At 36.3% G+C, this 12,891-nt stretch overlaps 1 protein-coding gene across 7 annotated transcripts in view; it reads left to right on the forward strand.

Annotated features, from left to right (window-relative positions):
• Window positions 1–12,891, forward strand: part of PTPRM (protein tyrosine phosphatase receptor type M) — a 442,831-nt gene that overhangs the window by 155,324 nt on the left and 274,616 nt on the right. For all 7 annotated transcript variants that reach the window (XM_021525180.3, XM_021525188.3, XM_021525183.3 and 4 more), the window contains exon 6: window positions 10,428–10,602. In XM_021525180.3, the coding sequence (XP_021380855.1) occupies window positions 10,428–10,602 (175 nt within the window). The remainder of the gene's footprint in view (window positions 1–10,427; window positions 10,603–12,891) is intronic.

The raw sequence follows: 12,891 nt of genomic DNA on the forward strand, positions 1-12,891 counted from the left end.
CTGTACAATGAGATAGGCTTAAAGATGTTCTTTTGAATACTAAAGTATTTGCTGTTTGATGTACAGGTGCATTTGTGTACTACAGGAGTGCACAAGACCATTTTTCCACCTGCTCATGAATAGCTCAGTCTTCCAAGACTGGTCAAACCACCTTGTGCACTGCAAATTGTCCAGAGTATATTGCCTTGAGAAGAGCTTTAATGACATCAGTCAGGAAAATATTTTGCCAAGATTCCATGCATCCTGAAGCATATACATCCTGATGTGGTTTTAGTAGATAACCTGAGATGATTTAACTCTCAGAAGAACAATTAATGTCCTATAGGAAGGGATACTATACATTGCATTACTGCATAGGTGAAAGTTAAATATTTTTTTTTTTTAAGTCTGGTGATTATTTAATATTATTTCCAGGTTTTGGAATGTTAATTTCTTTGTGTCCCCTTTGCCACTCATGTATATATTTACTTCTTTTTTTGCAACATATATTCTGTATTTTCTATTAATTTTCATCAATCAGTTTTAGGTTTTTTTTTTCAGTAATTGCACAGTAATCTTACCATATGGCAGAAGACTGGCTATGAAGAACAGAGTGTGGGAGGCTTGTGATATGTATTGTGGTTGTGTTAGTCAGTGTCTGAGGAGCTGTGATCTTTGATGAAACCTTTTCCCTCATTATCTACCTTACATATGAATTATCTGATGCATATAATACAATTTTTTACATTTTTTATTCTTGTCTGAATACAGATTTTACTAATGCTTCTCTGATGTTAAGATTTCTCTTACTGTATCTTTAATATTTAGTGATACCAGAGACAAGGAGAAATTAATTAATTGTAGACTGTTAATGATAAATCCCAGTGAACATATGCAAGAAGCACAATGTCATCTTGAAAATGATCTATCTGTGAAGTGTTTTGACTTTGGTGAGGTTTTGGAGGTGGCAGAAACCTTTGAGTCTAGTGCTTTAATTAGTAAGCTGTATGCAGCTGGACATGTTTGGAGTGTGGTGGGTACATCCATTAAAGGTGGCTTTCCCCTTTGGACACCAAGTTCTCTGTTACAGGCCAGCTTCAGCAGCACTAAGTGGTACAGCAGGTGCTGTGTACTCTTCCCTTGTAAAATGAGCAGTTAAAGGCACAGCTGGAAAAAGTCAAATGCCTGCTAGTGCAGCAGCTACTCTGAATCTAAAGCCTTCCATGACTTGTATGAGATGGCACCCCTGTAACATTGGAGCCAGAAATAAGCCTTATATTCTCTCCAGATATTGAGGAAGCCTGGCCAACAAAGCTCCTCTACAGGCTATGCCTCCCAATCCACCCAGACTGGAACACGCAGCACAAAAAGCCAAATCATGAAGGAATGTCTGTGAATTTTGTTATTAATAATAAAATAATTCTGATAGGGGTAGGTTGAAGAATAAACATCACTTCTATCATAGTGTACCAGCCCCATCATTCCTAAATGGTGTGTGTTACCCAAAATAGTAGAATTCTGGTGAAAATACTTAACTGAAAGTTGTGAAGTTTTATGTTCTGACATTACTTAAAACCCTTAAATCAGAAACTCTTCAGGTCAATAAGCACAACAGACCATTTTGATAGTGATGCCAAAAAAAGAAACTTACAGGGATATAAGCAATTTTGAATATTTTATTTAAAACCCTAAACCCTAAGCAGCCCTTGATGCAGTAGGAAAAAAGTAGCATAGATAGAGGGAAGATGTGCTTTCCTCTGTAGTCTTGCTGGTCATCCATCAGGCTGTAAGGAGTGATAATGGGTGGTGTCCTCCAAAGCCTTCCTTCAGCACCTGTCTAGCAGAGGAGTCTGCTGTGCCAGAAGTCTGCTTGTGACACTGAAATATACATTTGATATCTAACTAGTATATAGTATATATATATATATATATATATATAGTGTATATATATATATATATATATATATATATATATATATATATATATAGTACTATATAGGCAATATGGGGTCTGAACATTTTTAATAGAGGCATTAAAGTTTGAAAAAGCCTTTTTATCACAAAAATACTGCCCCTCGTCGGCTGTCTCTTTGGCAATCTCCAGTGTCCAAAAGAGACTTGGGAGAAGAAGTAAATCTGCAACATTGATCAACTGTAGAAGTTTCGCTTTTAGAGTTACACTGTAAACTCTGTTAAATCCGCTTCCTTATGGACAAGACTGCAAACCCGTTTGAGACCTGCTGAAGGCTTGGCAGAGTTTGTTTGCAAGTAACCTGAACAATTAGTGGATTTTGATATTCTGCATTTGCATGTTATATTTGTAGTCTCAGAACTGCCATGCAAGAGAGCTGTTATTATTTTTGTACTACAAGGATGATACAAAACTTGAACTCTGGACAAAATACTTGTGGTAACAGGTAATAATAGTTCTTGTTTCTTCCTTTTCTCCCTTTTTTTGATATGTATCTCAGGTGTTCAGAAGGTACCAAATATTAATGAATTAACTACATACATTGATTTGCAGAAAATTTGCTTATCTGCAAACAGTTATGGACATAAGTCAGAGGAGATACATATAAACCTTTCCCTTCCTCCATACCCATATATATATTCTCATATGATGAACTGACCCATAAGAGAAGTTATTCTGGGATTACCTTTATCAGGGGTAACCTTTTTGAAAGGTCAAACCTTTTTGAAATTCTTGTTTGATTTATAAAATTAAGTAACCAAAGTGTTCACTTTTCAAGAAACTCATTGTGATGTGTTAGTCTTCCAGTTATTCTGGAAGGTTAAATTATAAAATGGTGATTAGCAGACATAAGATAACTAAACAGTTGACCTGTGCCACAGAGGGCTGGTTAAATTCAGCTTTCCTTTCAAGAGTGCAGGATGTTGGCCTGTTTCTGGATCCTGAAGACTGCCTTGATATGAAGCACAGTTCAGCAGAAGTAGAATCAGTCAAGGACATGCAAGGATTAGGGAACTGATGAAATAAATTCAGTAAATTTTCTGTGTTATGCTGGACCTTTGGGAGGAAGAAATAATGACTTTTACCATGAATACTGCAGGTAAAATGTACAAACTTACTGCTGGGAGGAAGGTACCTTGTTCAAATTAGAGTTGAGGAGAAGCTTTTTTTCTTCTTTTTTAAATAAAGAATAAAGGTTGTTGAAGCTGTTTTGAGGCAAGGAGAACCATAGTTTAAATTAAATCCAAGGAGAACACGATGGGAAGGAAACAGACTACTGGGAAAGGTGAGTGCTGGGGAGGGAGCTATTAAATTGTGACTGTCTCAGTAATTAAGACTGAAGACAAACCCCTCTATATCATCTTCCCTGTTACATGAGCCAATGTGTGCCTTCTTTACTACTGATTATTACTGCTTCATTGTCTGCATTCATACACTGCACTGTCAGTATTGAGGGGTTTATTGCAGTTTTCTGCCTCTGTTCTCACCATTCATTCCTCCCATTTGGAAGAAACGATCCAGGAGGCAGTAGTTGAGCCCCTCATGCTTTGTCATCCTCAAAGCTGTATGTGTTTCTATCTTAGCTGCTTCTTCCTTACCTGCTTTGTAGGACTCAGTGTTGCTTTGGGTTTGCCTGCTATTCTGATTGTTTTAAACTTTGGAATCGACTTCAGGGTGGCCCCAGAACTTTTTCTTCCCATGCTGCCTTCCTTCCTAAGATTAACACTTCTGCAGTGAAGGGAATGTGGGGCATGAGTGCACTGGTTTTTAAGTCTCCTGTCATGTAGTTGCATAGAAAAGGCAGACAAAGACCTGAATTGTTATGCTTTGTATGGTGTGTACCAATGAAAATTAAGCTAATGAACTCTGCTTCCTCATTGTCACTGCATCACTCTACTCCTTTCTAGCCCCTCCTGGCATCTGCAGAATGCCAAGCCCCAGAGTATTTAAATTCCTGTATATGTTCTCTTCAGTTTTTAGCAAGTTATTCATACTAGCTCTTGGAATTTTAAACACAAATAGAAGGATGATGAGACGTACTAAGTGTTTTGTACTTCAAAGAATTAAAATACAGTAGGTCGGCGAGTTCAACAAAATGCATAGTAGATACATGGATCATTGCCATAATTTTTATCCAAAGTATTAAATAAGTGTTAGATAAATATTTCCTGGTACTTTGTTTTCTCCAGATGTTTCCAAGGCTGTAGTTTCCTACAACTCATTTTATATTCTATTGTGTGCTATTAAAAATGAATTGAAAGAAAATTTTGAATTTTACATATTTTGTGAGCACTGGCAAATTGTTAGAATAAATAAACTCTTCTTAGATGCTCTGGAATTTAAAGGAAAAATAAGAAGTAGATTGAACAAGAGTTTCGTTTTTGGGTTGATTTTTCTTACTTCTATAATGTCTGTGTAATGGTAACAGATTTTCTCCTGTCAGAATGATGCAAAATAATTCCAGTACATGAGTAGAGAGTAACTGCTTTGGTTAAATTACACAGAATTTAATGACTCCAGAAAATGCATTGTCTTTGTTTACTTTCTGTGTTTGTATCTGTGTCTTCAAATAGATGTCAGGGCTTAATATTTGATGTGACTACTCCATGTGTAACTTAAATAGTATTTTATGGTACTACCTGACAGCTCCAGCCAGTATTTAGGTTTAGTAATAATAAACAGGGACTTCTGCAGGCCTGTGTGATTTGAAGAAAAGGCTCAGTTATCAAACATTAAATAACTGAAAGGAGAAACCTTTCTTGAAAGGTAAAATAATAATAGTTTGCTTGAATGCCCATTAGTTACACCTGCAGAGTGCAATTCTGTCTCATAGAAGAATAATTCCAAATAGGACAATAATAATCTTTTTCCATCATGGCCTTATTACTTGAATGAAATATAGTTGTTAACTTAGACAGATGGAATAAATACAGGATAATCACAGGATATGTGATGGCTCTAATCTAGACTGACAGTTGTGTTGGTTATGAACACGAATCTAGAAATTCAGAGGTAGCCATCTTAGTTACTGGAATTATATGAACTCTGCAAAGCAATTTTCCCGAGGTATTAATTACTATTTGATTTAGATTTCATACATATTTTAAACAAAAATTGCTTCTGGCCTTGCTGGTTTTATTTGAGATCCCACTGGTATAACTCTATCACAATTTTATAAATGTGCATATTTGGAAGTGGGATAATGCAAACCCTTTCTTCTGCTAAAAGTATGAAAAGCTGCCTAATCTTCCTTTATGGACAGAGGGTGACTGATGCTTCCTTTTAACTCTCTTCTCACAAAGTTGTTGATACATGCCTTGAGAGTGACTATCGCTGGTAGTGCTTGATGTAGCATCCCAGAAGTTCAATACCTTTGAATTGCTGCTATGTCTTTGTTAAAAGTATTTCTGAAATGTTTAATATATAGATTGTTGCTGCTAAATTGCTGTTCATTTAAAAGACTTAGAGTTAGTTCATTGCCTAGAAGAGCCAGTAAGTGTGATCTAAATAAATATAACCTATTTCTTTTCATTCTAACTTGCCTAAAATGGAAAAATAATGTGCATTTTAAAGTGCTTTTAGTTGTCTGTATATGCACTTAATATGTTGGTACTAGGAATACGGGTTTTTCAAGCTGTGTAAATCCTGAAGTTAAATTAAGCTTATTTTTATATCTCTATATATTAAATAACTTGTTGTTTAATAGAAAATTTATTCTTACAAATGACTTACCAGTTACGTATTTTCATTAGTTGGCTTAAGTAGCATTTTTTTATATATATGTATTTGGTATTTTTTGAAAGCTTTCTCTGAACATTTGAAAATGCACGGGTTCCTCTGCAGCCAATGGAATCAGTTACTTTCATTTCTGGATCTCAGTGTTTATTCTGTGACCATAGTTCTTGTGTTCTAAGGAGGTGAGATAGCTCTGCCCAGGGGACGTGGCCTTTGTAGTCCAAGCAGGTCTAACATTAAATGATTATGGCAGCTTCCTCTCTGTAAAGAATGAAGTATCCTGTTCACACAGCTCTCCAACTCCCAGGGGCAGGAAAAGCTAACAGCCCTAATCAGTAGTAAAGCCTCAGACTTTTGTGTGGCAAAGCAGAGCTAAAGTAAAGAAAGTTAAAAGAACAGTGTATTTATTTTTAAATTATATTATAAAAAACCAAACAAATGAAACAAAAAAAAAAAGCCTCACCCAGAAAACAGGATGCTACAAATTTGCTCCAACAACCTGTGCTAGTAGGTCTTAATACCAGTACTGTAGTGTTATATTGTAAATCATGAATTTTATCCTCCTTTCTGGAATGGGGTTAGTAAATTACAGACTTGTCATTTTTTTGTTTATTTTTCAATAAAATATCATGTATTTCGGAAGACTCAGGCTTTCATGTAAAAAATGAGAATTTTTAAGACCTGCTCGTAAATGTCAGAATCTCAAAAAACCTGCGATTAAAGTTTTAATTACTATAGCTAGTAAAACATCATATCATAAGTGAACTCTTATTTGTGGGAGTTCAGATTGTTATACTAGTGAGGAATGAAAACTTACTTTTCTGAAGGCTACTAAAAATAGTTCTTTCTAAAGAAATTCTAGCACCATGTACTAGTATGCTTAATAAACAAATTTTCATTTGATATGTTATTTTTAGCCATTCTAAATGAAATAGCTGTTGGCACGCAGCACTAAGAGCTTGTAATTTATCATACAGTGAGCTGAAGTGGGCCTGTTACATACTGGAAACAAGATACCATACCTGGGTAGCTTACTGAAGTCATTGCAGTAAAACAAAACGTGAATCACAAATAGAGGAAGTGAAGCTGGGTGTGTGGGTACAGTTACAACAGAAATGATTCTGTAGTCATAGATCAAATTGTAAATAGCATTTTTTCAGACTAAAAATAGTCTTCTGCCATTTGTCCACTGCTGAAATAAGAGTTTGGGAGAAGTTGTAGGTGTGGGATTATTTTTTAAAAAATATTTTCTTTGCAGCCTTTGTAGCTGTCTTCTTCAATGCCTATAGATTTAACTTTTTTTATACTTGGAATTCATTACCTTCATTACTGTTCCTTTATGCTTAGGCTTAAATCAATTAGGCAGTTCTCCTACTCATTTGCTGTCATCCCAGAAGTGAGGGAAAACTTGCTCTCTTGGGCTGTATTTTTTCTTGTGGAACGTAAAGCAATTATGTTTCTTTGTCTTTGTCTGTTATAGACACTATATTTTCCTTGAAAGTATTTCTCCCCAGAGAGACTAAAGAAAAAAATTTGGCTTATTTCTTCTCCTTTGAGTTCTAGTAAAAAATGTCATGGTAGTGATTCTGTGGGACTATTTGAGTTCTAATATATAATTAGACACTCTACACTTTGCCTCCGTGAGTTTGTAATGTTCAAGAGAAGTCAATCAAGATAATCTTTATTGATAATAATCTCCCATATATTTACAGCTTTGTTATAGTAATAACGGCTTGTTATTCTAGAACTCTTTCATTAATTTTGAAGCCACCATTAATAACCTTTTCTTACCTGGATTTTGATAAGAGGGAAAATATGCTCAAATCATCTGTGGAGCCAAGCTGAGTTACATTTAAGCTTTCTCAATTTTTTTCATATGAGCAGGTGATGTGTGCCTCCTGAAGTCTGATTTGGCTTCTATTTTTTCAGTTAGAATTATTGGTATGTGAATCGATGGCATGTGTCACAAAGCCATGTAAGTCAATTATTTGATCAAACTAAGATTTTCTGTTGTAGAACAGCAGTTAAAACACTTAAAATCAGGTGAGATTAGTATATCTCTATCAGGTGAGATTAGTATATCTCTACTGAGAATCAGCAGAAGGTGAAAAAGATTATGGGACCCAAGTGAAATAGTAATTTATTGTTATTGCAACAGTGCATTGATTAGTTCCAATTCCCATTCTAGATATGCATGAAAAGGATGGGAAATATGTCCTATGGGGCTGGGTATTGGAGCAGTTGCCTTCCAGGACTGCTGGCAGTTTCTGTGAACACCCAGACTGTGAAGTTCAGGATTTCTACCAGCCACTTGGAGGTCTGAGGGAATGGTGTGGTAGGACACAGTTCTCTGTAGGACCAGCCGGGTCTGTGTATGCATCATATCTTGGCATGGTTGCCCCTCTTCATGAACTGCAGATTAAGGCAGTGTCATCTCCTAGTCCTTTCCCTTCATCTCCTTCTCTGTGGGAACAGCAATATATTGTTATTTCAAAATATTTCCGCAGTTATTCAGTTGTATGGTAACTCGTAAGAGTGTATGTATGTGGATGCAGGTTCCCCACATGGAAGGGAGGATATACTGTGCAGGCTGCAGAGCAGAGGAGAGCTAAATGAGCAGAGCTAGTTTAGGTGCTACAATTAATCAGTGTGTGGCAGTATGTTCCTCCCTAGGGAATAATTTACCCTATTTCTTGCCAGGATAAAATAGCCTGCATGCATGTTGCATGCCTTCCTGATGTTGCAGCTAGAAAAATGGGAATAGTGATACGGATGGGTGCAATGTAACCACAAGATTTGGGTGTGTACAGGATCTTTCAAGAGCCTGAAAGCTGTAGTAACATACTTTAAAGTTGGCTTATGGCTTGTGATTGATCAGCAGTTTTGCTTATCAGGATTAATTAAATTATTGTATTAGGTAAGAAATAATATAGCTTTTAAGAAATAATCACTCTCCAAACTCCTAATTCACCCACACCTTATCTCCTGTTATCGGCAGCCATTCTTGCTAGAAGGACTTTACAGTGGCAACACTAGTAAAAATAGTAGTTTTGAAATAGTAGTTTGAAATGTTTCTTTCCAAGCTTAGGTTTTGGTAACTGTGATGCCGTGTCACAGAATCCACTTTATCAGCAGCTCAAACTTCAAGGAATCTTAAGGAGCTGTCAATTATCTGAAGTAATTCTCAATAATTTACAACTGAGTAATTTTTAAGGCATGATAGCCCATTCTTCTTTGGACACCTTAAAAACTTTTTTTTCTTTCTTTCACATAAGCTTTACATGACCCATGTTACCTTTTGAAGAGGAAATAACTCTACATTACTGTGCATTAGAATCAGTATGTATTGTTAATTATGTTGCTTCTTTGGTATAACAGAATGATTAACTTTGACTTGGTTTTCTGATTCATGGATGAGTTTAACTTTGTGTGACTGTTGTTTAAAGCCCTTTTGGTATAACTTGTATTTCAAAGATATTGCCAATTTAGTGGCAAATAAGATCACAGTAAAATGAGATCAGTATTTTCTATGTATCTTAAATTCGGCTGGAGAAACTACAGATTCCTGGGCAGAAAAACAGACATCACCAGATATGTTGTTTTATAGAAGCTTGATAGTGCAGGACCCTTGACCTGCTTGAAGCTCCTCAAGTCAGAGAAACACACTAAACATACCTGGTGTTATTATGTAGCATCTGATAGTGTATGTGCCTTCCTGGAGACAGTGATTTTTCTGAAGTGTTAGTTGGAGTTTGCCAGTTTCTCTTCATGTTTCAGTTTGTTGGAATACATATCACTGTATGAAAAGTGCTTCTTTCTTGTTTGCTTGTTTGGGGTAATGTTGTCAGTACATTTTGGTGGTCGCTTTGGTGATTTTTTTTTCCATCCAGCTTTCATAATTCAATCATTACACATTTTCTGTGGGTTTTTGAGCATTCATAGTGCACATATCCTATTTCATGGTCAGGTGGAGCATGAGTTTGATGAGGATTTGAGAGCCAAGTCTCTCTGCCATTATCTTTGTTTCAAAGGACGTAGAAAGTTCTCATCTCTGCCTTCTTCTGTCTTCCCCCCTCCATTTTTCACTCCTTGTGCTCCTTAGCTGTTACAGGGCTCATTTTCTTGAGCCATACATGTAATGTGTTGAATTGACAGCAAGACACTGCACTGAAATAGAAAACACCCATTTTCCAGTGCCATGCTGAGGAAAGGAGAGGTGAAGACAGCTTCAGGTCATTTACCTGGTAAATCCCTGCCTAGTCTCTTCTGGCAGAGTCACTGATAACCCCCTGAGTGGATGCTGCTATGAGCACCATCCACTGATGTCTCCCTGGAAAATGCATATCCTAGGCAGCAGATGCCAGAAGGGAAGAGAAAGCATGAACTATCCTAGGCTTCATTTTTTTAAAAAAGAAATAAATTTAGGTATTTGTTTAAAACAAGCTAAGCAAGTAAATGTTACATTGTTCTCAAATCTTTTTTATTACTTAATCTATAAAGAGTTGAAAGCAGCTGTTACAGATTAATGGTTGTTCACTCATGATGAATGGTTTACCTCACATGGGAAGGCAGAAAAGTCTCACTGTCACACCTGTAAAAGTAACATGCAGACTTTTTTATTTTTATCTGCTTTTATCTTTCCTCTCCTCCTGGGGAACTTGAGAGAAATAAAATGGGCTGTCAGTATTTTTTTTTTTTTAATATGAGTAATAATACTCTTTATTTTACTTTCTTTGCCTAGGGCATTTATGTACGGGATGCACCTTTGAAGGACATAAAAGTGTTCAATGCCCGACGATTTGTAGCTCTTTTTAGTGTGGTGAATGCCACGAAGCGGGACGCTGGCAACTATCGCTGCATGATCCGGACGGAAGGAGGAGTTGGTGTATCCAACTATGCAGAACTGATAGTCAAAGGTACTTCACCATAGAAATCAGTGTTTGCATGCTCCCTGCATGGAATCAGGGCTTGCAGTTGCTAATGCAGCAAGAATGTCACCCATAGCCTGTTAAATTTGATAAGAGGTTCAGTAAATAGATTTTATTTATGTAAATCTTAAGAGTCTAGCCAGATGTAACAAGGGAGTGGTAGAAGAAACCAGGGCTAATTAACTAGCTACTTGTTGATTGCTGTTTTAAATATTTCCCAAAAATGCACTGTTTAGACCTATACATCTTTACAAGCTTTTATTTAAAGTATGAACATAATAATGGCTACTTGTCCCCTTTGCAGAGGTTGCATTATAAAAATACACTTCAAAATATGCAATATTTACATTTCAGTGAACACATAAAACACACATATTTCAGTATATGGAGGGATGTTTTTAAAAACTGTGAGGAACACTGAGATGTAAGTAGAATAGGGAATAGTCTGTCACCAGTAGAAGAGGATGCAAGAAAGCCATAATGAAGAATAAACCATTTTCCAAAAGCAAGAATAGCGTTTTAGTGAATGGGTTGTAGAGAAAATGAAGAGAAACAGACAAAAGAAGGATATTGGGAAAAACCAGAGTATGAAGATAACAAGACAAAACAAATTGTAGCTTGAAAACCTAAGAGCTATTTGAATGGACAGATAAAAAAAGAAACAGAGTGGGTGAGGTGAGAATATAATTTTACGGTGTGGTGGAAAAAATGAGGTTATTTCAGTCCAAGCATGAAAAGAAAAAGTAAATGGCCAAAATTTAAAGTAGATGGCCAAAAATAGATACATATGAAAGTCAGCAAAGAAAAGAAGCGTGGACTATAACCCCAGTAGGAATGATGAAGCATCTTTCAGACCTAACACCAGTGAAAACAAAGAGGAATGAGCACTGACTGAAGGAGGTAGAGGGAGAAGTTACTGTGTCAGTGGGGAGAGGTGCAGTAAGCCAAAGGAGTTCATTTCTTCTCAGTCTCTTAGATTCAGGGTGTTTTAATTTGTTAGTGCTTCTTTTGAGGTGCAATAGATGAAATTATGAAGCGTATCATTAAAGCATTTGTGCTTACCCAGATTCTTTCAGAAAATTCGCACTGGGCACTGTGAGCAAGTGGATAGCCTTAGGGTGTAATCCCATTAACTGCTTGTAGAGTGGCAAAGTAATTATGGTAATCCCCATTGCCTGTGTTGGAGCTTTTATGAGACCACCTGCAGGTCATTCCTTCCTGACCTAAAAAGACCCATTTTAAGCATTGTGCTGTAAAACATTAGATGACTGTACTGAACAGCGGCATTAGGGGCTAATGAATAAGTACCTTTCTTATTGATGACATATCATTAAGAAATGGTATTTCCTATTTTTTAGCAGGTGTTCTGCAATATCAGTTAACAGACTTCAAAGATAACAGGTTGATTTCAGTGCAGCTATGTACTTTTTAATCCATTACTATCTGTAAATCATGAAGAATGTACATATGCCCACTCTGCATGTAATGTTTAGTATACTTGTGAATTGCTGATGGCTTAATAATGGTATATGTAAAAACAGTGGTGTAATTACTTCCCCCTCTTTGCTACAAACAATGAATTTAATTCTCTTCTCATTAACACTTGTGTAACTAAACTGCCTTAAGAAGAATTTCCTTGGAATTAGATGCCTAGAATGACAGGAGAGTCAAACAGAGCATCCTAAGTTGAAGAAAATCAGTTCTTCACATTTGTCATGGTCTGTTTCATCTGGTTAACTGAACCTGTAACTCAAGTTGCAAAAAGTTCTGCTCTGGAATAGGGCTTTTTTCAAAATATATTTGCTTTTAAGTCGAGATGTTTGCACAGTAGAGTGGGTTAGAACTTTGTACAACAATCATTCCACTTCACTGTAGACAAAGTTTCACTAAATAGGAGCTTACTCTAAGTAGATTCCAATTACGTGTGTAAAGATCTTTAAGGTTTGTAGTACTGTTGTGGCATGATGTTGTATGGTATTGGAGGTGAGGTACCAGAACCTTTGAAAAGAGCAGAAGGGTTGCTAGTTTCAGGTGCTGCAAATCAAACCTGCAATCACAAAGGAATAGGAATGACATCTTGAAAATGAAAGATATGTAAGAAACTGCCAGGTGTTCTTACTCTCATTTTTTTGTCTTCTTTTTTCACCTGAGTGAGCATGTTACACCAAGGTTTCAGCAGTATGGAGGGGGGGAAGGGAATTGCAATTAAAGAGCTGTCTGTTCTGTTATTAAATAATAGTAAACACGAATATTGTCTAGTTAATGAGAAAAAGCTTG

Source organism: Lonchura striata, chromosome 1 (assembly GCF_046129695.1).
Source record: "Lonchura striata isolate bLonStr1 chromosome 1, bLonStr1.mat, whole genome shotgun sequence".
NCBI lineage: Eukaryota > Metazoa > Chordata > Aves > Passeriformes > Estrildidae > Lonchura > Lonchura striata.